Raw genomic sequence first — 25282 nt, 5'->3', positions numbered from 1 at the left:
GTACCTAGTCTGCCCCTATGAAGAGGTCACGAGGTTCTACCTGGAGAAGGACAAGAAGAAAGGTCTGAGAGTGTCTGGGGTCCCAGAAGGCTGACTCTCCCACCAGAAGCATCAGACAACTCACACGCCCTCGTCTCCAGGACCAACATCAAAACCTTTGAAATCCTCCCCATCCAGGCAAATTTCAGGACATCTGGAAGTCTGAATCTGCAAACAGGTTTATAACAGAATACTAACTGACCTAGGGTAAAAATTACTGTAGGGGTAAATCATAAAGACACAGAAGAATATATGACAGGGGAGAGGCAATCAGGAGTAGCGGTGAGAGAAGGGTATTAGCTTTGTTTTTTATTTAACATTTGTTTTTAAATGTTTTCACTTGTTACACAGAACATGTCTACTTTGTGCATGACAGAGATACCAACTGACCAAACTTGGTTATCACCTCCTCTTGGAAGCCTCCCATGATTCCTAGATGGAACCAAACACCCATCCTTTCCTTCCTAAGTATTTTGTGTATCTCTGTATCATAGCACTACTCACATCCAACTGCACTGGTTGGCTCCCTGTCCATTCCACCCATTATACCAAGTTTCCTGGGGGCTGGAAATGCTTTTTAGGACACATACTATTGCTGGTACATAGAGCACTCTGTGAACTTTGTAAAAAATGCACGAGAGAGTTGTGAGCTAAGTTTTATTTTAGGCAAAATGAGGGCTATAGTCTGGGAGACAGCACCTCAGATAGCTTGGAGAAACTGCTCCAAAGAAGTGGCGAGGGAATGACAGTTTATATTCGATTTTGGTAAAGGGGGAGTTCATGCAATCAAGCACTTCTCTTTGCAAAGGTTTTCTGCTGGTCAAGAGAAACTAATGTCACCATGAAAGAAATAAGAGCTTTTCTAGATATAAGGAGATTCAAGAACTGGGCTCCTAAGATCAAATCCTGAAAACATCTATCTGAAGACCTGTTCTGCCAGTTCTCCAGAGCACAGAGTGCCTCATTTCTGATCTCCATCCTAAACTCCCCTAAAGGGAGTAGCCATAAATAGTATAATAATGTCGGTAGCTTCCATGAAAGCAGTCATAGACAACATGCAAACAAGTGGGCGTGTCTGTGTTCCACTAGAACTTTATGTATAGATACTGAAATTTCAATTGCATATTATTTTGTAATGTGTCACAAATATTTTTCTTTCATTTTTTCCCAGTGATTTAAAAATGCAAAGATCATTCTAAGCTCACAATGGCATAAAGAGGCAACAGGCCAGATATGGCCCACAGGCCATGGTTTGAGGCCCTTGTCTTCCCTGAAAGGCATGGCTAGCAGTCCATAGTTACTAAGGAAATGCACCTGAAAAGGATGACTTCACATTTATAACAGGTACTGAGTGACTTGCAGTATGCCTTTCAACAACTATAAAAACTGAGTATCACAGAGTTCTGAAAGATGAAATAAGGAACCATATCATTGCAAGTTATGAAGGTTCATGTGCAAGGAACATGGAAGCATGAACTTCCTGTTGATAATTATAACAAATATTAACAATTATTGAGCACATTTTTATGACTAAACCCTCTTCTGTATGCCTTAAGTGAGGAATCCATTTAATTCTCACAATCATTCTATGAAGTAGGTTCTACTGCTAACTGTTGCAAAGATGAGGAAACTAAAGTATGAAAACAATCCCCCATTCTTCTTTACTAAAAAGTGACAAACGTGGAGTTTCAGCGCCAGGCAGTCCTACGCTCCAGAGCCTGCACCTTAACTACTGAACACAGTATCTCTTAAGAAGGTAGCAGAGACAGAGACAAAACGTCCAATATTTCTCTAAATTTCCCCAAGACTGGAAAAGGGAGCTGAACGGGAAGGACTGGCAAGGAACGCAAAGTGAACTACATCCCCGGGTGGAAACTCTGTGATCTGAACACCTCTGAAGGTGCATGCCGAGGAGGAGCACGTCTCCACATCCGGACCATTCTGAGAACTTGTATATGCTGCTAGGTAACTAAGTCAGGTTACGGTCTGTCTCACATGTAAATATGGACCAGCAGAGACATTACTTTGCCAACCAAGTTCCGTCTAGTCAAGGCTATGGTTTTTCCCGTGGTCATGTATGGATGTGAGAGTTGGACTGTGAAGAAAGCTGATCGCCGAAGAATTGATGCTTTTGAACTGTAGTGTTGGAGAAGACTCTTGAGAGTCCCTTGGACTGCAAGGAGATCCAACCAGTCCATTCTAAAGGAGATCAGTCCTGGGTGTTCATTGGAAGGACTGATGCTAAAGCTGAAACTCCAATACTTTGGCCACCTCATGCAAAGAGTCGACTCACTGGAAAAGACTCTGATGCTGGGAGGGATTGGGGGCGGGAGGAGACAGGGACAACAGAGAATGAGATGGTTGGATGGCATCACCAACTCGATGGACATGAGTTTGAGTGAACTCCGGGAGTTGGTGATGGACAGGGAGGCCTGGCGTGCTGTGATTCATGGGGTCACAAAGAGTCGGACACGACTGAACTGAACTGAAAGCCAAGACACAGTGATGGTTAGTACTCCTACTTAAAGAGATCGATTATTTAATTATGAAAGTAAGGGCCAAGTAATTTTTCAGTGATAGAGATAAAATATATATAAATGTTAATGCAGTTAACACACATCCCAATGTTCAAAGCATCATTATTTGCAGTTGCCCAAGATATGGAAGCAACCTAAGTGTCCACTGACAGATAAATGGATAAAGAAGATGTGGTGTATATATGCACATACAATAGATTACTACGAGCCACAAAAGAGAACAAAATTTTGGCATTGGCAGCAACATGTGTGAACGTCTACGGCATTATGCTAAGTGAAATAAGTCAAAAACAAAGAAAATACTGTATGATATTATCAGTTATATGTGGAACCTTAAAAAAAAAAAAGCCCAACAAACTAGTGAACATAATGAAAGAGATGCAGACTCATAGATATAAAGAACAAACTAGCGGTCACCAGTGGAGAGGGGGAGAGAAGGGGAGGGGCAACACAGGGATTGGAGGGGAAGGTACAAAACTACTGGGAATGACAGGCTGCAAGGGCTGTATCGTACAACACAAGGACTACAGTCAGTATTTTATAATAACTGGAAATGGAAAATAACCTTTAAACATTATATAAAATAAACTTATACAAAAGCATTTTAAAAAATAAAAATTGAAAAAGACCAATCCACACGGCTCAAGGTGAGTTTACTGTGGCCCATGTGAGCTCAGCTCTGCTAGCTTCAGGCAGCCATGTGACAGTCCACTCTTCCCAGACCGGGCCAACCTTCAGCAGTTACAGCCCAGTATTTCCTGATCAACAAGCTGAGTTCAGCACGGCCCTCCATCGAGTACATGCAGGTGCACAGCGCGGTACGAAGAACACCTCCCACAGTTAGATCAATGTGTGTGTCTGGACTTAATTAAAAAATGAGCAAGATCAAAATGGGTCACAGATGTACATATAAAGTCGGCTGAGCTACCACAGAGCACTGAAAGATTCTTGAATTGTAAGGTGGTAACACAACTCCAAAGGATATTGTTAAATTATAGCATGCATGGGAACCAATGAACACAGAAAGCCCTAAACATTTCCTTTTGGTGACTGGTGTGAAAGAAAGGTACCCGTCCAAATGTGGGGCAACATCTTCTGGCCGGTCCCTTTGAAGGAGCTTAACAAACACATGAGAACTTTACAGAGCTCAGACACACAATAAGATTCTCTAGCCCAACTCATTACTGGCATTCACAAATTTGAAGTGGTGCTGCCGCAGGGCAAAGAATGTGCTCTTTAGGGTCACACACAAAGTTCCTAGGATCCACAGACAGGTTATCAGAGGATCCATAAAGACCCCCAAATGGCATGCATACCTACGTGCTTATTTCTGGGGGAAAGGATTCATAGCAATCATCAGAGACTTAAAGGTCCTGAAAAATCTATGTCACTAAATCCTGGAGTGCACAAACAGGCCTCTTCAAGGTTTCCATGACTGAGTGCACATCAGGCTCTAAGTCTTGGTGCAGTTTAGTCAAAATCAATGTACACTTGACCAAAGGTGACTTGGGAGCTCACAGTTAAGAACCAATTTCTCCTCAATCAAGTTCAAGGCTGTGAAAGTGTGTGACACCCTAGTCCACTCACTTTCTCACTCTGCTAAGAAACTCGTTTTAGTTTTTTGGGCCATGCCACACAGTTTAGATATATTTTTAGTTCCCTGACCAAGGATTAAATCTGGGCCCTCAGCAGAGAGTGTGGAGTCCTAACCACTACATGGCCAGGGAATTCCCAGAACTTATTTTAGGTTTCCTTTCTTGATCAGCCAAATGTCTTGCTTCCTATTTGACTGAGAAGACACGTTCTACAAGTCCTCATGCCCAAGTATACCAGCCTTTGAGCACTGACACTCAAAACTGTCTTCTCACCCATTATTGTTGGTGAACTATTCATGCCTGTACTTCAAGCAAGTATTTCCTCTTAAACATAAGTTTCCTTCCTTTCTCAAGGACAACACTCAAATGAATCTCTCTCCTCTCTCCCAAAGCATCACTTTCTATCTTGGATAATTTCTATTAACATACAAACAAGCTGTTAATCTCCCATCCTAAACACACACACAGCTTCTCTTGTCTCCATTTCTCCATTTTCACATTTCCAGAAAGTCCAATCTGTGACGATGCCCAAAATTAAGTTTCTGGTATTTACTGCCAAAATTGATCTCCCTCTATCTTTCTCATCTCAACTGATAGTAACTGCATCCAGCTTATGCAGTTTCTCAGACTAAAATCTTTAGAATCATCTTGGATTCCTGTCTCTTGTACCCATAATCAATATGTCAGGGAACTGTGTAACTGATTCCGACTTAATATTCAAATACCAGATTAGGTTCCAATACCTTTTCCTGAAACTGCCTGCGATATTTCTGACTTCATAGAGCCCTCTCTTTTCCTATCTATCTGTACCAGCACTTTCACTGTATGTTCTAATGACTGTGAATATCATCTTCTCAAATTCATTACAGACATGAACTCAGACCCCTCCATCTCCCGCAGCACTAAACACACTAAAGCATACTTAGTGAGGACTCCACAAACTTCACTGTGAGTCAATGATTTTTCATAGAGCTTTCAAAAAAATCAGTACCACAAACAACACTTACTTTCATTAGTCATGTTTGAAAAACTTATGTTTCCGATATTTCCAGCAGCTGCAAAGCTATCCGTCATGCCTCCAAACACCAGCATCATGAGGGGGAGTCCAGCTCCGTGGATGATGGCAGCCAAAGTCCCCAGCACCATATACAACCTATCGAGCCAATTTGAATAGCGAAACTAAAAAAGGAGAAAATACAGACAATAGGAACAGTTAGCACGATGTCCAAATGTATCCAAAATCTAAATAGTTAGCTCTCAGACTATTATTGCAACCACCCTGGCCTAATAACCTAAGAGAAACAGGCATTTGCTTCTTTTTTGAGTTTTGACCTTCTTTATATTGGACTCAGTCTATCCACTTTATAAAAAATTAAACTATAGTTGACTTACAATATATTAGCTTCAGGTATACAACAGTTACTCAATAATTTAATGGATTATACTCTAAAGTTACTATAAAATAATGGCTATATTCCTTATGCTGTACAATACATCCTTGTGGCTAATTTATTTTATATATTGGTTTATACCTCTTAATCCCTACCCCTATCTTGCCCCTCCTATCTTTCCTTTCCCCACAGATAATACTCTTTGTATCTATGAGTCTGTTTCTGTTTTGTTATATTCATTCTTTCATTTTTCAGATTACACACATGATAACATACAGTGTTGGTCTTTCTCTGATTTATTTCACTAAGCATAACACACTCTAGGTCCACTCATGTTGTTGCAAAAGGCATAACTTCATTCTTTCTATGGCTGAATAGTATTCCATTGTATGTATATGTGTGTATACCACATCTTCTTCACCCTTCTGTCGATGGACAGTTAAGTTGCTTCCACATCTTGGCAATTGTAAATAATGTTATTAAGAACACTGGGGTGCAGAGAGCTTTTTAAATTAATGTTTTCATTTTCTTCGGATCTATACCCAAGAGTAGAAGTGTGGTTCTACTTTTATTTTTTTGAGGAACCTCTATACTGTTTTCCATGCTGGCTGTACCAATTTATAGCCATACCACCTCAAACATGCCTGATTTCATCTTCCTTCTTCTCTTACGTAAGAGGGCTTCATGAGATGCACAGGACATTCTGGAACATTACAGAGATCTATAATGGCTCAATGTAAGAAATATAGTATTTGTGACTCTGATTTCCAAGAGTGGAAGCCACTTTTCAGCTCAAGATTTTTCTTGGTTAAAACACCATGATTGACAAAGCTTCCTCTGAGGACACCATTGAGGAAACATGTTATGCTGCTTTCAGAAAGTGGCTTGGGTCAAATATCTGCTGCCTAACAGCACTAGCATAAATGTTAAGTGGTATTAATGTAATTAGGCCTCCATGCCTGCGTGCATTCCCAGTCATGTTTGACTCTTTGCGATCCCACGGACTGTAGCCATGGAATTCTTTAAGCAAGAATTCTGGAGTGGGTGGCCAATTCTTTCTACAGGGGATCTTTCCAACAGAGGAATTGAACCTGCATCTCCTGCAGGAGCAGGTGGATCCTTTACCACCGAACCACCTGGGAAACCAATTAGGCCTCCATAATGAGAAGGAAAGGGAAAGCAATGAGTTAGATACGTGTTTCCCAAAGACCAGAGCAGATCTGCATAAACTCTTTAATTGCAGGCAAATCACAAGAAAAAAAGAGTGAGCTCCTGAGACGCAAACCTGATGGGAAGAGGACACAGTAAGGGGAGTGGGCTTGGGCTGTGACAGGCCCACTTGGGAAGCAATGAATACTTCTCCCATATGGGAGGATCTTCCTGACCCAGGGGCCGAACCTGCATCTCCTGCATTGGCAGGTGGATTTACCTTCTATAAAAAAGTATAAAATGGAAAAGTATCGAATTCCTCAGCAGAGGAAGAAAAGAGAGTTGATATACAAGGATTTCCCTCATCACCACTCCCAAAGTACTGTCTACCTCAAAAACTAGTCACTGGCTTGAATAAAAGTAAGTGGGTCATGCTATTCAATGACTAAAGAAATCCAGTAATAAATACCGAAAATACAATTCAAATAAAAAAAAAAAAGCATATTCAATATACATTCTCATGCCTTGACAGCATGGTACACAGAGTAGAGAAGACACAAACTTGAGCGAATGGGTCAGTCTGTCCTCTGTGGACAGGCTTCATAAAGAAGGTGATGCTTCCTCCCAGATTCGAAAGTTTACCACGGGTTGAAAAGCAAGGAAGGGGACTTCCCTGGTGGTCCAGTAGTCTAGCAAGAAACAATGAGTGTGATTAAGAATAATTTGGAGACCAAGTAATGTAGATAGCATGTGGACCATTCTTTTATGACCTTAAGACAAAACAAGAGAGATGATGGTTACTGGAGAGGGTTGTAATGCCAACGGATAACTATGTAAAGAAATCTTCTACATGTTTGTAGGTAAATGAGTCAAAGAGAGCATTGGTGAAAATACAGGAGGGAAAGTGAGATGCGACAATGTCCTAGAAAATAAGGGAAATAACTATTTTGAGAACCTGGAGTGAGGGATCATCAGCAGGCACGATAGCTATAAGGAGAGACGAGATACTCCCTGATGCCCCAAGACCCCTCATATCTGCAAGGGGATAGAGCCCTTCCACAGTGGAGGAATCCCATCTGTCATCACCTTTACCAAGCGATCAAACTCAGTACCATAAAAAAGTAAAATACACTGACATTTGATGTTACCAGGTGTGATGAGACATGAAGTACACAGCATCCCCTATGCAATTTTCTTACCAAAAATATTTAGCAGGAATGTATTAAAATCTTTAGACTTAACTCTCAGTATACAGGGATTCTCTGGTGGCTCAGATGGTAAAGAATCTAGTTACGCTTCAGGAGACCTGGGTTCGATCCCTGGGTCAGGAATATCCTCTGGAAAAGGAAATGGCAACCCATTCCAGTACTCTTGCCTGAGAAATCCCATGGATAGAAGAGCCTGGTGGGCTACAGTCTGTGAGGTTACAACAGAGTTGGAGATAACTGAAAGACTTCTACTTTTTTTAGCATATAAGAAAAGCAAGACGTGGAATGATTAAGTTAAATGACACCAGAACAAAGTATACAAATTGTCCAGAGGGTGAAGCATTCTATAGGAAAATTAGTACCATATTTTCAACAGGTCAATGTTATTTAAAAAGAGAAGAAAACAGAACAAATCGACTGTAAGACACACTTCAGTTCAGTTCAGTTCAGTCGCTCAGTCGTGTCCGACTCTTTGCGACCCCATGAACCACAGCACGCCAGGCCTCCCTGTCCATCACCAACTCCCAGAGTTCACTCAAACTCATGTCCATCGAGTCGGTGATGCCATCCAGCCATCTCATTCTCTGTCGTCCCCGTCTCCTCCTACCCCCAATGCCTCCCAGCATCTTAGGGGAGCTAATTGTGAAAGTTCAAATATGAACTATTAGATAATACTGAGGAATTAACATTCATTTTGTTAAATATAATCACTGTATTACGTTTTAGAGGAAAATGTTTGGTAGGAAAATTTTTAAGAGACAGAAACGGAGGTACTTAGAAAATATCATAAAATCTATAATTCCAGGTGAAGTGTATGTAAAAAATGTTAAAAACTACTGTTATAGACAATGGTTATATGAGTATATAAGTTATATTTTTTATTCCACCTTTCTACGTGGTTGAAAAATCAAAATAAAAGTTTTTAAAAGGAGAAAATGTTCTCCAATAGGGAAAGGTATGTCTCTTCATCTCAGGCTAGAAGGAATGAGCTAAAAGTGAGCACAGATACAAACAAACGTCTGAGAACGAGGACAAAGTTGAAAAAGTACAAAACCTCGTATTTATTTGTGACGTGAGGCAAGACTGATTTCTGGAGGGCACGTGGTAAGAAGATTTTGAGAGGGTAACAGGCAGGAAGGCCGGGGGTCTCCAAATGGAGGAAACAGCTGCAAGTGTCAGGCATTTTTTCTTTCTCTCTTAAGCGGCGGGAGGAAACAAGTGTTGGATTTTTTCCCCTTCTCTACACAAATTTAAAAAGAGGTTTCTCTTAAAATTCTGTGTTGCCATGACTACACCTGGCTCCACCTGAGCTTAACTTTTCTCAAACCTTGAGCTAACCAATGGGTTTTTCTTATGGAAAAGTTTGTCTTAAACTATGTTAATAGACTATGCATTTACCCTAGACTCTGTCTTCCAGTCAGTTCTGCCTAAGACTCAGAACCGACTTGACAGACTCATGCAAATGTTCTCTTAAGCTGTGTTAATGAGACTGTATTTGCTTGGAAACATACCTTTCTTTAAGATTCATGTCAATCATTTTACATCCTGGGACAACTCTCCTTGTGCCAGTGTTATCTCAAAATGCATGTTGTAGGTGAGGGGCTTGGTGCCAGTCTCTGAGTTTTGAGATATTTCCTTTCTCTAATTAGCAGACTGCTAGTAGCAATATCGGAGAAGGCAATGGCACCCCACTCCAGTACTCTTGCCTGGAAAATCCCATGGGCGAAGGAGCCTGGTAGGCTGCAGTCCATGGGGTCGCGAAGAGTCAGACACGACTGAGCGACTTCACTTTCACTTTTCACCTTCATGCACTGAAGAAGGAAACGGCAACCCACTCCAGTGTTCTTATCTGGAGAATCCCAGGGACAGGGGAGCCTGGCGGGCTGCCGTCTGTGGGGTCACACAAGAGTCGGACACGACTAAAGTGACTTAGCAGCAGCAGCAGTAGCAATATCATATCTGGCTAAAGACTAGCTGGGGGGGGGCACTCTTCCTGCCCCCTTCTGATGTCTATGTCAGAAGCTTTCTATCTCATTCTTTAATAAAACTTTATTACACAAAAGCTCTGAGTGATTAAGCCTTGTCACTGGCTCAGATTGAATTCCTCTCCTCTGGAGGCTAAGAATTCCGGCATCTTTCACGGCTCAGAAACAACCTTTCAATTTGAGGGCAATAGTAACACTGCTGAACAGGACAAGAGCCTCAGGGCAACATCCCAACTCTGTCATTTACTCAAAAGGAGACTTTGGAGGGAAAAATAATCTCTTAATAACCTTGACCATCAGTTTCTACATTTATAAAATGAGGAAAATACTCATATATAGAAAGTTTCACATAGCTGTTATGTAAAACCAGTACTTCAAATAGAAATATTTATTAGGCATATGATATAATACTAATATACAATATAAGCAGGTACTGTCATCAGTTTTAGAAAATAAAGTAAGATCCTTCAGGAGCTTACAGTGAGGGATCAAGTAAACGAAAAAAAAGTAACACATAGGGTGAAATGTAAGAAAGTGAAAGTGAAGTCGCTCAGTCGTGTCCGACTCTTTGCAACCCCGTGGACTACAGCCTATCAGGCTCCTCCATCCATGGGATTCTCCAGGCAAGAGTACTAGAGTGGGTTGCCATTTCCTTCTCCAGGGAAATGTTTAAGACATAAGTTTATTTACAATTCAGTTCAGTTCAGTTCAGTCGCTCAGTCGTGTCCGACTCTCCGCGACCCCATGAATCACAGCACGCCAGGCCTCCCTGTCCATCACCAACTCCCGGAGTTCACTCAAACTCATGTCCACAGAGTCCGTGATGCCATCCAGCCATCTCATTCTCCGTCGTCCCCTTCTCCTCCCGCCCCCAACCTTTCCCAGCATCAGAGTCTTTTCCAGTGAGTCAACTCGTCGCATGAGGTGGCCAAAGTATTGCAGTTTCAGCTTTAGCATCAGTCCCTCCAATGAACATCCAGGATTGATCTCCTCCAGAATGGCCCTTTAAATACAAGGAAATGAAAACTGTTTGGTCAGATACTTACAGGGAAGAGAGAGGGGATGAACCAGAACCACACAGGAGACAGGGTGATCAGCACGGAAAGTGGACTTCCCAGGGCAAAGAAGTAGAAGGTACTGCAGAGGAGCGGCTTAGATAATGTCCAGCAGGCAAGATGGCAAACATGATCTTACCACGGTACCTGGCTGGAGGCCAAAGTCAATGAATTCATTCATTCATGCATGCATTCACTCAACATCTGAAAAATATTTATTAAGCGCCTAGTAAAGATCAAGCGTGGTTCTAGGTACTAGCAACAGTGACTAAAACAAGCTCTCTCTCCTCATAAAGCTTATATTTTACTAATATGCAAATAGTTAAAGAGAAAATAGACATATTCAACCATCATTCACAATATTCAACACTCATTCAGTATGTAAGTCCCTATTAAAGTTCCAGGCACTGTTCTAGGATCCTGGAGCACAGCAATGAAGAAAACACACCAAACCCCTCTGCTTTCAAGGAGCTTAGATTCAGGGAGAAGACATACATAAACAAGAAACCAGACTGTGGTTAATTACTGAGGAGAAATATCACACGGGGTGAGGTGTCATGTGACAGGTAGCTGGCTCAGATTGGTGGGGCAGGGAAAGTCACTATGAAGAGGCAACATCTGAGCTGAGTCATCAGTCAGCAGAAGGAAAAAGTCATGTGACAATCTGGGAACACAGGATTCCAGGCAGAAAGAACAAACACAAAGATCCTGGGGTGAATACAAGCCCTGTGTGTTTCAAGGACCAGACATGATGACCACTGTGGCCAGAAGAAGGTGAAGGAGACCTGTCTGACATGAAATTAGAGATGAGACAGAGGTCAGGTTACAGATGGCCTTTGATGGCCAGAGGAGGGAGTTTGTTTTCATGCTAAACCTCCCATCTGAGTGTAAAAGGAAGGCCTTCCTTGGAGGGTTTTCAGGCAGAACTGAGGTGACTTGATGTGACTACTATGGGTAGGATAATTTGTAGAAGAGCTAACGTGGAGGAGGGGGACTAGGAGGTAGACAGTGGTTGACAGAACCAAGTCCAGAGCAGGAGTGGGAGGCAGAACAGTGCCCCACCTCCAGAGCTTGACCACATCCTAACCGCAGGAACCTGTGAATAGGCTTCCTTACACGATAAAAAGGACTTTGCAGACATTAAGGATACTGAGATGGGGAAATTATCCTGGGTTATCCAAGTGGGCTCAATGTCATCATAAGGGTCCTTATAAGAGGGAGCCAGGGGGATCAGAGTCAGTAGTAGGAGAAATGATGAGTGAAGTAAGGAAGGGGCCAGGAGTCCAGGAAGGCAGGACGCCTGTAGAAGCTGAAAAAGGGGGGAAACCTTCCCTCCTGGAGCCACGAGGAGAATCCAGACCTGATGGCACCTTGACTTTAGCCCAGTGAGACTTGGAGGCCCAGAACTATACGACAATACATTTGTGTTGTTTTAAGCCACTAAGCTAGCGGTACTTTGTTCCAGCAGCAATAGAAAATAAATACTCAAAGTCAAAAAAAAAGGATACTAAGGAAGAATGGCCAAGCAAGAAGGATCAGAAGTAGTGGCGGGGAGCAGGGGGAAGAGGTTCATCTGAGTTTACAGCAGCAGAGATGGGAGTCCACCCAGATGATAAACCGAAGGTCTTTGTTCATAATGTAATTTACTAAAGGAAGGTAGGGATGAAGGCTGTTGGAACTGAAGAGGTAAAAAAATGTGGCACCTAGGAGACGTTAATAAGGTGACCAAAATAAAAGAATGAGGAGAGCATAGGTGAACAAAGGAGAAGCAATCAAATGCCAAGGTTCTCAATGGAGAAGCAGAAGTGACTAGAAATCAGTAGAAGGTATATCGCTGCCAACGGAGAGAAGGTATTATAACTGTGCAGAATGAAACAAATACGAAAGGAGTTCTGCATGAAAATGATTTAGAAATGGCCATGTGAAACCAGAGAAATGCCAACAATACCACTGACTCCAAGGATTCGGGGTGGGGGAGCTCTAAGTTCACAGGCAAAGGTGACACAAGAAAAGAACCAGAGAACTGGGAGGAAAACGAGCAGACTCTGGCATTGCAGAAGCAAACAAGAGGAATGAATATGGTGAACAGCGTCAAGTGCTCCTTAAAAGTCAGCAGAGACTGTCCACTGAATTCGGTGAGTGGCGGAGACAGAGCCAAATTAGAATGTAAGAAGTGATTTGGAGATGAAACAGACAGAAAGCAAAGTCACCTCCTATTTGTGAAGCAAGCTAGAGGAGGCTTAGTGAAATAAAGGAGGGCATTGGTAAAATTAAAGATAGGTGACATGTAAATACCAACCGGAAAGACCCAGTTGAGAGGGACAGATGAAGGATACAGAAGAGAAAGGACAATAATAATAATGTAAAGTCCTTGAGAAAGTAGAGGATACAGGAGCCAAAGCACAGTGTGCAAGAGGGTGACTGAAGAAGCAAATGCTTCCTCTGTTATAACAGGAGGGAAGGAGGAAGCAATTGACCTGGGTACCGGTGTGTTTGTAGACTGGGAGAGAAGAGCTGAGCAGCTTCTGTCAGGTGGCTTCCATTTGGCTTGTGAAATTAAAAAAAAAAAAAAAAAGAAGTCATCCACGAAGAGGTGGGGCTTGTGGGGAGACGTGGGAAATTTGTAAAGGGCTTAACATGCTCAGCAAGAAGAGGAAGAGTAATGTTTCTGTGTGGGATACACGCTGCCATGAGGTTTTTCTCTAGCACCCATCAGATGTTCAGGTACCAAGAAAGCAGAAGGTCGATCTGTCTGGGCTGGGCTTGACAAGTGACAGGTGAAAGCAAGTCTGCAGCTCAGGCAAGAGCATAACCAAAGTGACGATCATTGCTCTAAGGTGGTAAGAGAAGGGAAACAAGAAGGGGCTGATGGGAAATTGACAGGTCAGGGGACTCAGGATCCAAGGGAAACAGTGAGCAGATTGGAGACAGAGGAGTAGCTGGCTAGTTCTGTCTAACTGCTTCATAACGGCACTTTGGATGGAGAACAGTTTCAAATAACAAAATCTAGGATCTATGTGTGTGCATGGTGGCTGGAATAAAGGGGAAGGAAAGAGCGGTTATCCTTATGACACCATAGAAGTCACCCAAGATAGTAGGAGCACCAGGGGCGGAGAGGGAGACACTGAGCCAGATGGTAAAGCCTCCAGTGAAGAATGACCAGGTGGCCACAAGGGAACCGCATCAAAAAGAACCTTTCAATTCCAAGCAAATAAAAACTTAACCAATCGCATACTATCATAAATGATTAAAGCTGTTAAAGGCTCTGGCTCTAGTGTAAGCAAGGCAACCCACTCCAGTATTCTTGCCTGGAGAATCCCATGGACAGAGGAACCTGGCGGGCTACAGTCCATGGGGTCGCAAAAGAGTCGGGCACGACTGAGTGACTGAACAACAACAAAATGTTGCAACAAAGCCTGATAGAAAATAAAGGCCCGTAGAAAAATTTGAATCTAATCCTTACCTCTTTGTCATCATTTTCCCAAGACTGCTAAAAAAAAGTCTTCTACTAGAAGAAAGTTAACAGGGCTGGTGTACAGAAAACAGTTAACATTGCAAGCCAGAGACTGCATTCAAGGTTAGCCCTTGGCTGGCATCTAGAATTTGGATTTTGGGAAGTGTAACCATCACCCTAACTGATAGAAGTGGCCGAACGATTTGTACAAACAACGTGCTTTACGCTGAGGGTCTGCCTTCCTTCTGTGAGTCTGGAATTTTGGTACATGCTGTGCCTACATCATCAGCTCCCAGTCAGAAACCCTCGGGCATCGAGTCTCTACTGAGCTTCCCCGACAGCATTTCACACAGTGAGTCAGCACAACTCATTGCTGGAGAAATCAAGTCGACTTCACTAGATAGGACACTTGGCGCTTCTCTTGAACCTTTTCCTCTTTCCTTTGCCCACTGCTGATTTTGCTTTCTGTCCTCTTGCTGTAATAAATCTTACGCATGAGTATGGCAATAAGCTGAGGCCTGTGAGTCCCCCAAGTGAATCATCGAACCCGGGATTCTTGGAAACTCCCAACACACAGGAGTTTTTATCTTAGCTGGAAATTTTTACTAATCAGCAATGCTAATGAAAGATTGTTGCTGAACCACAAAAGACACTGGGATTCTTGGCCTCTGGAGAAGAATCCAATCCAGGGCCAGAGACAAGACTTGATCTCTCAAAGCTTTTGTGTAATAGAGTTTTATTAAAGTATAAAAGGGACAGAGAAAGCTTCTGACATAGACATCAGAAGGGGGATGGAGAGTTCCCCCTCACTAGTGTTAGCAATGGAGTTATATAACTTTTAATTAGTTATTACAATGAATCAAAAGAATCTTTGGAGGTTGTAAAGATCTTACTAGACCCACTCTCATAATTCACATTTTAAGATAACAGGATTAGCCAGAAGGTTTTCAGGAAGGAGAAGCTGTCCTCAAGCAGGATACATTGTTGTTGTATAATCCCTAGTACAGAGTTTAAACTGAGTTGTGTAATTGACTAAGACTAAGGAATGTAGTCAAGGCTATGATTTTTCCCGTGGTCATGTATGGATGTGAGAGTTGGACTGTGAAGAAAGCTGATGGCCGAAGAATTGATGCTTTTGAACTGTGGTGCTGGAGAAGACTCTTGAGAGTCACCTGGACTGCAAGGAGATCCAACCAGTCCATTCTAAAGGAGATCAATCCTGGGTGTTCATTGGAAGGACTGATGCTAAAGCTGAAACTCCAATACTTTGGCCACCTCAAGCGATGAGTTGACTCACTGGAAAAGAGTCTGATGCTGGGAAGAATTGGGGGCGGGAGGAGACGGGGACGACAGAGAATGAGATGGCTGGATGGCATCACCGACTTGATGGACATGAGTTTGAGTGAACTCCGGGAGTTGGTGATGGACAGGGAGGCCTGGCGTGCTGTGATTCATGGGGTCCCAAAGAGTCGGACACGACTGAGCGACTGAACTGAACTGAACTGAAGGAATGTAGACCAAAAAAATTTGTCCTTTCCTCCTCCTTGAGAATTCCAGACCCCTCTCTCCTGGGGGACCCCCGGATTTCTTATCAACCTGCCTAGGAATGGACTCTCTCACTAATAGCATCAGCTTTTTACTGTCAAACATTCTTAATATGACCCTGTCTATATAGATTTTATACACAAGATCAGTTTTCTGTGTCAACTCCTTTAAGAGAAAGGCATGAGGAAAAGCCACATAAACATTTAGTATAGCTTTTCACCAAAAATCTAAGAATATATTCCTTCCTTCCTATGCCAACCTGAGCACTATGATTTACAGTGTGAATTTCTCAGGTCTGAACCTTGGCCCTGAGAGTACTGGAGTACAGAGTAACTGGGAAACAGTTACAGAGTAACTGGGTAAGTTTCATCTCCCTTTCTTCATCTACAAAATTAGAACAATAATAGTATCTATCTCCAAAGGAGTTGTAAAGATTAATGCATTCACAGAGAAAGTACTTATTGCAACCCATGGCATAAAAAGCTATATTTGTGTTGTAATTATCACCTGGCCTTCAAACTCCAGATTTTTATACTTTGGTGGCCCGAATTGGTTTAATAGTCTTACCTCTATATATTTGGTCTGATAAATTTTCTAAAACATAAGACTAATTTTTAAAATTTAACTTACTTATAAAAAATGAAATTACAAAAGACAGAAATATTCTAGTCTCAAAATGACAGAACTGGAAATTAAATCTTGGGAATAAACCCTATATCAACACCAAAGCTTCTTTTAATATAAGAATATAAAATGAAATGGAAAACAAAAACTGTCACTTGGTTATTTCTGAGAATAACCTGAGTACACAGTCTCATTTCCCCAAAATTCCAAAGAGAATAAAGATAGACCCAAAAGTGGAATTTTATCAAGAGAAACTGGAGTGTGAGAAGATGTTCATATAAGATCACTGGAGTATAAAAGGCAGCTCTTTTTTATGACTGTAACCATACTTAATATTCAATTTTACTAATATTCATTTTATAAGATAGCCTGCCCCACACACATACACAAATTTTACAAGTGTCTGCTGTGTTATATCTGAATTACAAAGTGTGCACTACAAGACTTAATTGGTTCAGTAAGTCTTCCAGGTTCTAACTGCACAGTTCCCTTAAATCTGCATTCTCAGGAAAAAAAACAAAAACAGATACAGGTAAAGAGGGCTCATCAACCAGCCTGTCTTATTCCAAATCTGATTAAAGAAAAGCTTCTAAGTGGCCACCATGAAACCAGAAAATAAAGAAGTATATTAAGGTTTTCAAATTCCAGATTTTCAGTTATTCAGCACAGAAACATAATGACAGGTACTAAGCCACAGTAATTAATAACCCATTGCTAACTTCTACTATGAGTGCCTGGGACTTTGACCTCAAACCTGCCAGGATTAGAGCCCTTGGCGACAGGGTATCCCAGGTTTTGTTTGAACCACACTCCATGTGGCTGGTTTCCTCTGTCTAGGACTGAGACCACCAATGGGAGAAGTGCTGTGTAGCTGACATATCACTGGTGACATAACTGGTTAGGAGAATACTGAAACCCAAGCCAGGACAGGGGACTCTGGAGGCTCTTTACACACAGCAAGTTTGTGTACAATGCTCATCATTCCCTGAACACAAGCTAAATTAAATGAGCTCATTTTACCTCTTCAACATACTCCCCAAGAAAATATTATACCAGATGAAATACCTCTTTTTTAGATCAAGAGAAGTCACAGCACTTTTTCTTTTGTTTTGCTTTGTTTTTATTGGAGTGAGATTGGTTTACAACCTTGTGTTAGTTTCTGCTATACAAAGTGAATCAGCTGTGCATATATACATATAGAATAGTGAATACATTCAAACTCACCATTGCAAAAGTACTGACAGTTGGTCTCTTTTCCTTCTTCTCATCTTTTTTACTGAAAAACCTAGCAACAGAATTACATAAAACTTTAAAAACTATGTAAATCTATATCCAATCAACGTAGGGCTTATATTTAGCAACAAACAGGACAAAGAAACATGTCTACAGTGTCATTAAAAAAACAGGTTATAATATGATCTCATTTATAAAGTTTAACTATGTTTACATATACCTAGAATCTATACACAGGGCTATCACTGGGTGTTGAGATTTCTGTCGAGATTTCAAATTATTTTCTTCCTTGTGCCTTTGGTATTTCCTAATTTTCTGTGATGAATACACAGAGACACACAAATTTGGAATTACAAAAACCAACACTAAAAAAAGAGAGCTTCCGGTCTTTCTTCTACTTAGAACTCACTCATGCTCCCCAGAGCTAATTTCCTTAATTATCAGCTCAGTGATTTTAGCAACAGATAGTCTATCCTTCTATCTACCTAGATATTAGTCCTTTATCTCAGGGAGAGTAGTGGCAAACATGCAGGGCATAAATTATCCTAAGAAAGAAACATAATTCAATCACTCTCCATGAGCAAATCTAATTCAGAAAAGATGTCTGGAGCCCTAAATGGGCCATTGTGGCAATACACACAACCTAGAAAAAGCACCATCAAAAAAGATGGTTTCTAAACTGCAACAACAACAACAAAAGCTGTCCTCAGGCAGAGAAAGGTCAATTATTTCGAGTGCAGATTCAAAACTCTCTAACCAGTGTTCTACTCTAACTGCCATCCAGGATATGAGAGCAACCTCCGCATCTGTATTTTCCTATTTATAAAAGAAAGACTATCTCAGGGAAGAAGTACATTCTTTTTACACAGCTTTTCAAGTTCAAAAAGTAAATTCATCTGTGTCTTTGTTCTTTATGCTAAGCAAGGTCAAAGAGTTGAAGAAACTTCTAAAGAAAAAAAATTGAGTCTACTCCATATTTGGCTTTGGAGCAACGTTCCACTACTGAAAAACACACAAAATACACAAACATAAGTCTTCAGATTCAGTTCCACCCTATTCCCAGTAAAGGCACGGTTTCAGTACCCCTGGAATCAGGAGAAAAATAGCCATACAGAATTGAGTTTTAGCTCTAAGCTTTTTATTTATTTTTTCATTCTCCAAAACTGCGGCTACTCTGAAGAATTTATAATGTTCCAGACACTGGCTAAGTAAACACTTCCCATACAAGACCTCATTTCATCTTAATCTCTGTGAGGCAGGCACATTTTTATCCTTCCTTTACAGGCAAGAGAACTGCAGGTGAGAAGAGTTAACTCACTTGTCCAAGGTCACACAGTTAGAAAGAAGCCAAGCTTTCCACGGAGAAGTCTAACTCCCAGACACCAGGCTATCTGGTGCAGTGTCAGACTTCTGACACTGCCCTGCCGGGAACACTGACTGTCACCCCTCTTAGGAGATTCATTTGTCCCCATTCGCTCCAACACAGTGCTGACAAATAGGAAGCTGCTTATCCAATTGCATTTTAATAAAGAATCTTTACAAATACAAATACTCCAAATGGTACTACTACCCAAGCATTATACCTATTCACTTTATCAGCAAGTCACATGTTTCTTTATGACTTTGAATTAGAATATACAATTTAAAAAACAAACTCACAGAAAAAGAAGGAAGATTTGTGGTTTCTAGAGGGGGGAGACGGGATGAGAGAAAGCTGGTCCAAAGGTACAAACTTATCAGTTATAAGATAAGAAAGAGTGCTAGAGAGGCAATGTGCCACAAGATGCCTGCAGTTAACATTGCTGTACGATATAGATGAATCAGCTGTTAAGAGGGCGGATCCTAAAAGTTCTCATCACAATAAGAAATCTTTTTTTTCTTTTCATCTGTATAAGACGATGGATGTTAGCTAAACTTGCTGTGGTAGTGTATCACAATATTTGTAATTCAAACCATTATGCTATACACTTTAAACTTACAAGGTGTTGTAGGTCAATTATAACTCAGTAAAACTGGAAAAATACATAGCTTTATTAGAAACAGATTCACATCAATAATGGTGAGCACAGTTTAATAAGAGTTACTTAACTAAAAAAAAAAAAAAGAATTTCTAGTTTGAAAAATGTTTGTAGACCATGACAGCAATCAACAATAAAATAACAGTATATGCAAGTTTAAAAGAAATATTGTTTTCAAAATATGGGCTCTTACAGAAGAATAAATAAGTAAATGTCCCACAAATATTTATTGAACACCTTTTTCAAAAAGGTTCGAGAGGGAAGGGACATAGGTATACCTATGGGTGATTCATGTTGATGTTTGAAGAAACCAACACAATACTGTAAAGCAATTGTCCTTCAATTAAATTTTTAAAAACTGAGGTATAACTGACGTACACTGTGTTAGTTTCAGGTGTACAAGAGAATGATTTGATATTTGTATATATTGGGAAATCATCACCACGAGTCTAGTTAACATCTGTCACCACACACAGTCACTGAATTTTCTTGTGATGAGAACTTTCAAGAGTTACTCCTAGCAACTTTCAAATATGCAATACAGTGTTATTAACTGGAGTCACACTGCTGTACATTACACCTCCAGGACTTATTCTGTAACTGGCACTTTGGACCTTTTGACTCCCTTCACTCGTTTTGTCCCCCTTTCCTCCACCTCTGGAAACCACCAATCTGTCAAACAAATTTCTTTCCTTCCACAAAGCCTTAACACTTCTTATTTCAATGTCCCTAAGTGTTTGCGTCAAAAAATACGTATTTGTTTAAGGTACCAAGTTTAAAAACTTAAAAACAAAAAGGGATGTATCTACCTTCCACTCTATATAATCTATTTTATGAAAATTTATTATGAAAACCTTCAAACAAACAAAAAGAATATTAATAATGACTACCCATTAAAAATTCACCTAGTCTCAACAACTGTGAACATTTTGACCATATTTTCTTTAATGCACAAGGAAGTTTATAACTGTTAATCACCAAACTATTTGAAAATAAGCTGCAAAGATCATGGCACTTCACATGTTTTCCTACCATTATTACATACAATAAAATTAACAGCAATTTTGATATCAATCCACATTCAAAATTTCCAAGAATGTTTTCTATAGGTTTTTCCTTTTTAGAACTCTGATGTAATTAAGGCTCATGAATCATATGTGGTGGTTTTGTTTCTTTGTTGTTGTTTAGTCACTAAGTCACGTCTGACTCTTTTGCCAGCCCATGGACCGTAGCCCGCCAGGCTCCTCTGTCCATGGGATTTCCTAAGCAAGAATACGGGAGTGGGAAGGCTGCCATTTCCTTCTCCATTTGTCTCTTTTAAATCTAGAAATTCTTCCTACCTACCTCCCGCCAAACATTGACTTTTTATAGAAACAAAAACAGGTGTCTTATAGAATGCCCCACACCTTGGATATGTCTGTTTCAATCTTTGTCCAAATTGTGCAGTAAGTATAAAACACAGATTTGAGGATGCAGTGTAAAAGAGAATGCAAACTATCTCATTAATAGTCCTCATTACATGCAGAAATGATAATAGGTTGAATATACTTGGATCCTTAAAATGTATTTCCAACATTAATTTCACCTGTTTCTTTTTACTTTTTAAAATTAATAATTACAAATGTGGTTCGCATCATATTTCTATTGGACAGCATTAGTCTGAAAGCTTGATAAGTTAGATTCACTAAATGATTCTGCAAACATACTTCCTTGGTGGCGTCGTGTCACTAATGCAGTCTATTCCACCAGGAGCTAGGCCAGGTATGATCACTTGGTTAAGGTGGAGAACTGCAGTATCTTTACTGGAAAAATCACATTTTCCTTTTTCCAATTAAGAACTGTGGCTAATGCATAGATTCAACCTTTCTCTGAGTGGTTTAGGACCCATTAACAATCCTTGCCTGAACCAATTATAACAATGCAGGTTTCAACATTTTTCTGTGAAGAAAGTTCTCCCTCTCTCTTTCTCTCTCTCCCTCTTAGTTTTCCTCCTCCTCTCAGAATTTTATTAAAAATTAATTTACTCAGTATTTCACAATCAAGTACAGTCATTATTCTTGTTGATGCTCAAACTGTCCCAGATTTGGGCCAGGGAAAGCCCCTTCAAGCCAGCTCCTGTGTCCTTTTTGATAATCGCCCTCCACCTCATGTTTTCAGGTACCACAAGATACCCCAAGCTCAGGCTCAGTTGGCATTAACCCTTTCTCTGTGGGGTGCAGATTCTTTTTTTGTAAGGAACCATACTGAGAAACCAAGTTAACACTGAGTGTGCTCTTTGCCACTCACGATCCATTTCAATGGACAGAAGCCGACCTATTAAAAAAATCATGAAATCACATTCAGATTCAACATTGTTTTTAAAAAGTCTACTTCATGTCCACACTTGTATTTCTTTTCTCTTACATTGAAAAGCTTGGTTTCTAATAATAACTTTACTAATTTAATTTTACCATTTATTACTAACAAAGAGCTTACTGAGTGAAATTAAAAATTCCCTGTACAGATACTGCAACTGTGATCAAAACGTACTTACGATAATTATTTTTCCTACGTGATTACAGAACCAACTCTATATACAGTCAGGATAATTTTACACCATTCTAATAATTCTTTGGTAGTACACTCGTCTCACAATTACTTCTACCAGAGTCAGATACTCATTGCCTTAAAAAGAAAAAAAGAATACTTAAAAGTAGTTGTGGCCTTCTGTCCCATCTGCTGCGTGCCACAAACATGCAATGTTCATGTGAGTTTTACCAGAAGGAAAAGACTGGACCACAAAGCAGGCTCGCGGACGATCAACATCACACGTAAAGCAGAAGGTTATAAAACACAAGAAAGGAAATGAGCCTTGGCCTGTGTAGGACCAGAAAGCTGAGGAAGAAGCTCACCATGCAGACGCTGGGCTCAACTCAAGCCAGCGAACCTCCGCAATTGCCTGCATTTAACATACAAAAACCCATCACCACCACCATCAGCAGCGCAGCATTTATTTCAGAGTTGGAGGCCGGAAACAAATCTCCCAAGTTTCTCAAGCCATGTAAAGTATGAAAGTGAAACAAACTACCTTTTTTTGTCCCTTTTCAAGAAGTTCTTCCCCCCTGCTCTTCCATTGCGGCCGTCTTCAAGATCCATTGCGACCTGAGGAGCAACCACAGCCAATCAGTCAAACGTAAGATCCTCAGAAGGCTAAGGTGAAACTGGACTTTAGTACAGCGCGCCGGGCCGAAGGGCGGAGCGCTCGCCCCGACGCTCCAGCGGCTCGTGGCCGCGAGGGTCGCCGCAGGGGCAAGCCTCAGCGCCGGGTATCCAGCCTCCGCACGCCAGCCGAGGGGCAGCGCGGCGGCCCGGCCCCAACTTTGCCCGCGTCCACCGCGGCTCTGCCTCCCGGGTCCCCACGCCACCCACCTGCCCGCGGGCTCGGCGCCCGGCTGCCCGCACAGCGCTGGCTCTGCAGGCTCGGGGCAGCAGACTCCAGGACAGATAACTAGCGCAATAAAAAAACTAGAGACGGGTGCCTCAAGAGCTCCCCGACTAAGTCTGACCCCTTTTAGTCCCCTCGGATTTGCCAATTGGCATCTCCCCTTCCCTCTCCTCCGAAGCCCTCCGCCCAAGGGGACCCAGCTCAGGAAATCAGAGAGCCCACCCATCCTCCCCGCGAACCTTCTCCTTCTAGTCCCCAGCTTCCTGCGCCCTACCTCGGGCTTTCCCTCGGAATGTTCACTAACGCGTGAATCTTGGAAGGAGAGATTCAGACTCCAGCGGAAAGACGCGGCGATGCGAACAGCGGTCTCGGTTCCCCTGAGTCTTGAAGAGCCGCTGCTCGAACGCGCCCCGGCTCCCCGTGGCCCTGGGAGCAGGGAGCGGGGAACTTGCGCAAAGCCCACGCCCGGTGCTCTGCGCTCGGCCAATCAGCCGCAGGCTCAGGACAGCTCCGGCCGGGCCTATTGAATCCTGATTGCGCCAAGTTACGAAAACAGGTTGGAATGATGGGAGGAATGTCCTTGCTTCTGTTGCCCCTCAGCAAAAGGGCGAGCAGGGGAACGCTTATCAGCTGAATCACCGAGGACTTTTACGTTTATAGAGCCCTTGTCTGTACAAGTCCACGAAATTATGACTATACAGATAGATATAAATGTCACTATACAATTCGCTTCTTGTGACTCAAGTAGATAAGGGAAATTTTCTTTGATATCACATCCAATATATTCTAATAAAACAATCTCCGGCTTTGCCCCTTCCGTAGCTAAAATTCCCTTCCGCTCTCTTATATTTTGTTTTTCATTAGATTACACACCGTTTGTTACTTGTTTTTTTTTTCCTTTAAGTCATATATTTTTGTCTTTATAACAACAAATTAAAGATATGGTTAAAAAATAAAATTCCCTTCCAAGCAGCATTTTTAAAAAGGCCAGGTGAAATTTTTCTTCAGTATGTTTGACAGTTTCTAAGGTGTATATGTTTATCCTTTATTTGAAGAGACATACAAATAAATTGTCTTCCCTGGTGGCTCAGATGGGAAAGAACCTACCTGCAATGGAGGAGATGGGGTTCGAATCCTGGGTGGGATAGATCCCCTCGAGAAGAGAATGGCAACCCACTCCAGTATTCTTGCCTAGAGAATTCCATGGACAGAGGAGCCTGGTTGACTGCAGCCCATGGGTTGCAGAGTCAGACATGACTGAACGACTAACACTTTCTGCTTCAAGAAATAAATGAGAAGATTTTTTCCTAAATATATAAATCGAAACGGACATTTCAAGGTAGAAATGTATGTAAAAGAGTGTAATATTTTGGAGTTTTAGCCATCAGATGAATGCCATTTTTCTCAAGGCATTTTAAAACTTATATTTTTATTTGGATTCTAAAAGTATCGTGTATTTTAACATGTTACTTTAGTTGTAATTTAATGCCATATCTACTGTTAACATTTACAGGTTTTTCTGGTCCTCTCTTTTCCTCAAATTGATGAAAAGTCACTGGAAAAGACTCTGATGCTGGGAGGGATTGGGGGCAGGAGGAGAAGGGGACGACAGAGAATGAGACGGCTGGATGGCATCACTGACTCGATGGAGGTGAGTTTGAGTGAACTCCGGGAGTTGGTGATAGACAGGGAGGCCTGGCGTTCTGCCATTCATGGGGTCGCAAAGAGTCCAACACGACTGAGCGACTGAACTGAACTGAAGAGCAATGGTGAAGACAATTCAAATTCATAAAGCAGCGTTAACTCACATCAGAGCTTTTCATACTTGTCAACCCAGGGGAAATGGATGTTTTTGTAACCTTTTGTCTGCATTCTCTGAGTTAGAGGAGTTACCTCTCAGCTCACTGCAAAAGTTTAAAAGAAGAAAATCTTTTTTAGCTTTTACTACATAGTGTATCTTCTGTACTTTAAGTAACTCATATTTCAAAGCCACAATTTTCTTTCCACCTTTTATTCCAGATTTTC

At 41.4% G+C, this 25282-nt stretch overlaps 1 protein-coding gene across 1 annotated transcript in view; it reads right to left on the bottom strand.

The window, feature by feature from the left end:
* The window catches only part of ABCB1 (ATP binding cassette subfamily B member 1), a 100399-nt gene extending 76676 nt beyond the window's left edge, over positions 1-23723 (bottom strand). Inside the window, exons 1-4 of the mRNA XM_055420157.2 lie at positions 23532-23723; positions 22901-22974; positions 17807-17867; positions 5179-5350 (exon numbers count right to left, since the gene is read on the bottom strand). Of these exons, the coding sequence (XP_055276132.2) occupies positions 5179-5350; positions 17807-17867; positions 22901-22968 (301 nt within the window). The 5' untranslated portion in view covers positions 22969-22974; positions 23532-23723. The remainder of the gene's footprint in view (positions 1-5178; positions 5351-17806; positions 17868-22900; positions 22975-23531) is intronic.
* Positions 23724-25282: the final 1559 nt, after the last annotated feature.

Source organism: Moschus berezovskii, chromosome 3, assembly GCF_049115385.1.
Source record: "Moschus berezovskii isolate FMDL1 chromosome 3, NW_MosBer_1.0, whole genome shotgun sequence".
In the NCBI taxonomy this organism is placed as follows: Eukaryota; Metazoa; Chordata; class Mammalia; order Artiodactyla; family Moschidae; genus Moschus; species Moschus berezovskii.
The sequence above is the reverse complement of the archived record's forward strand: the minus strand, read 5'-3'. Positions and strand labels throughout refer to the sequence as shown.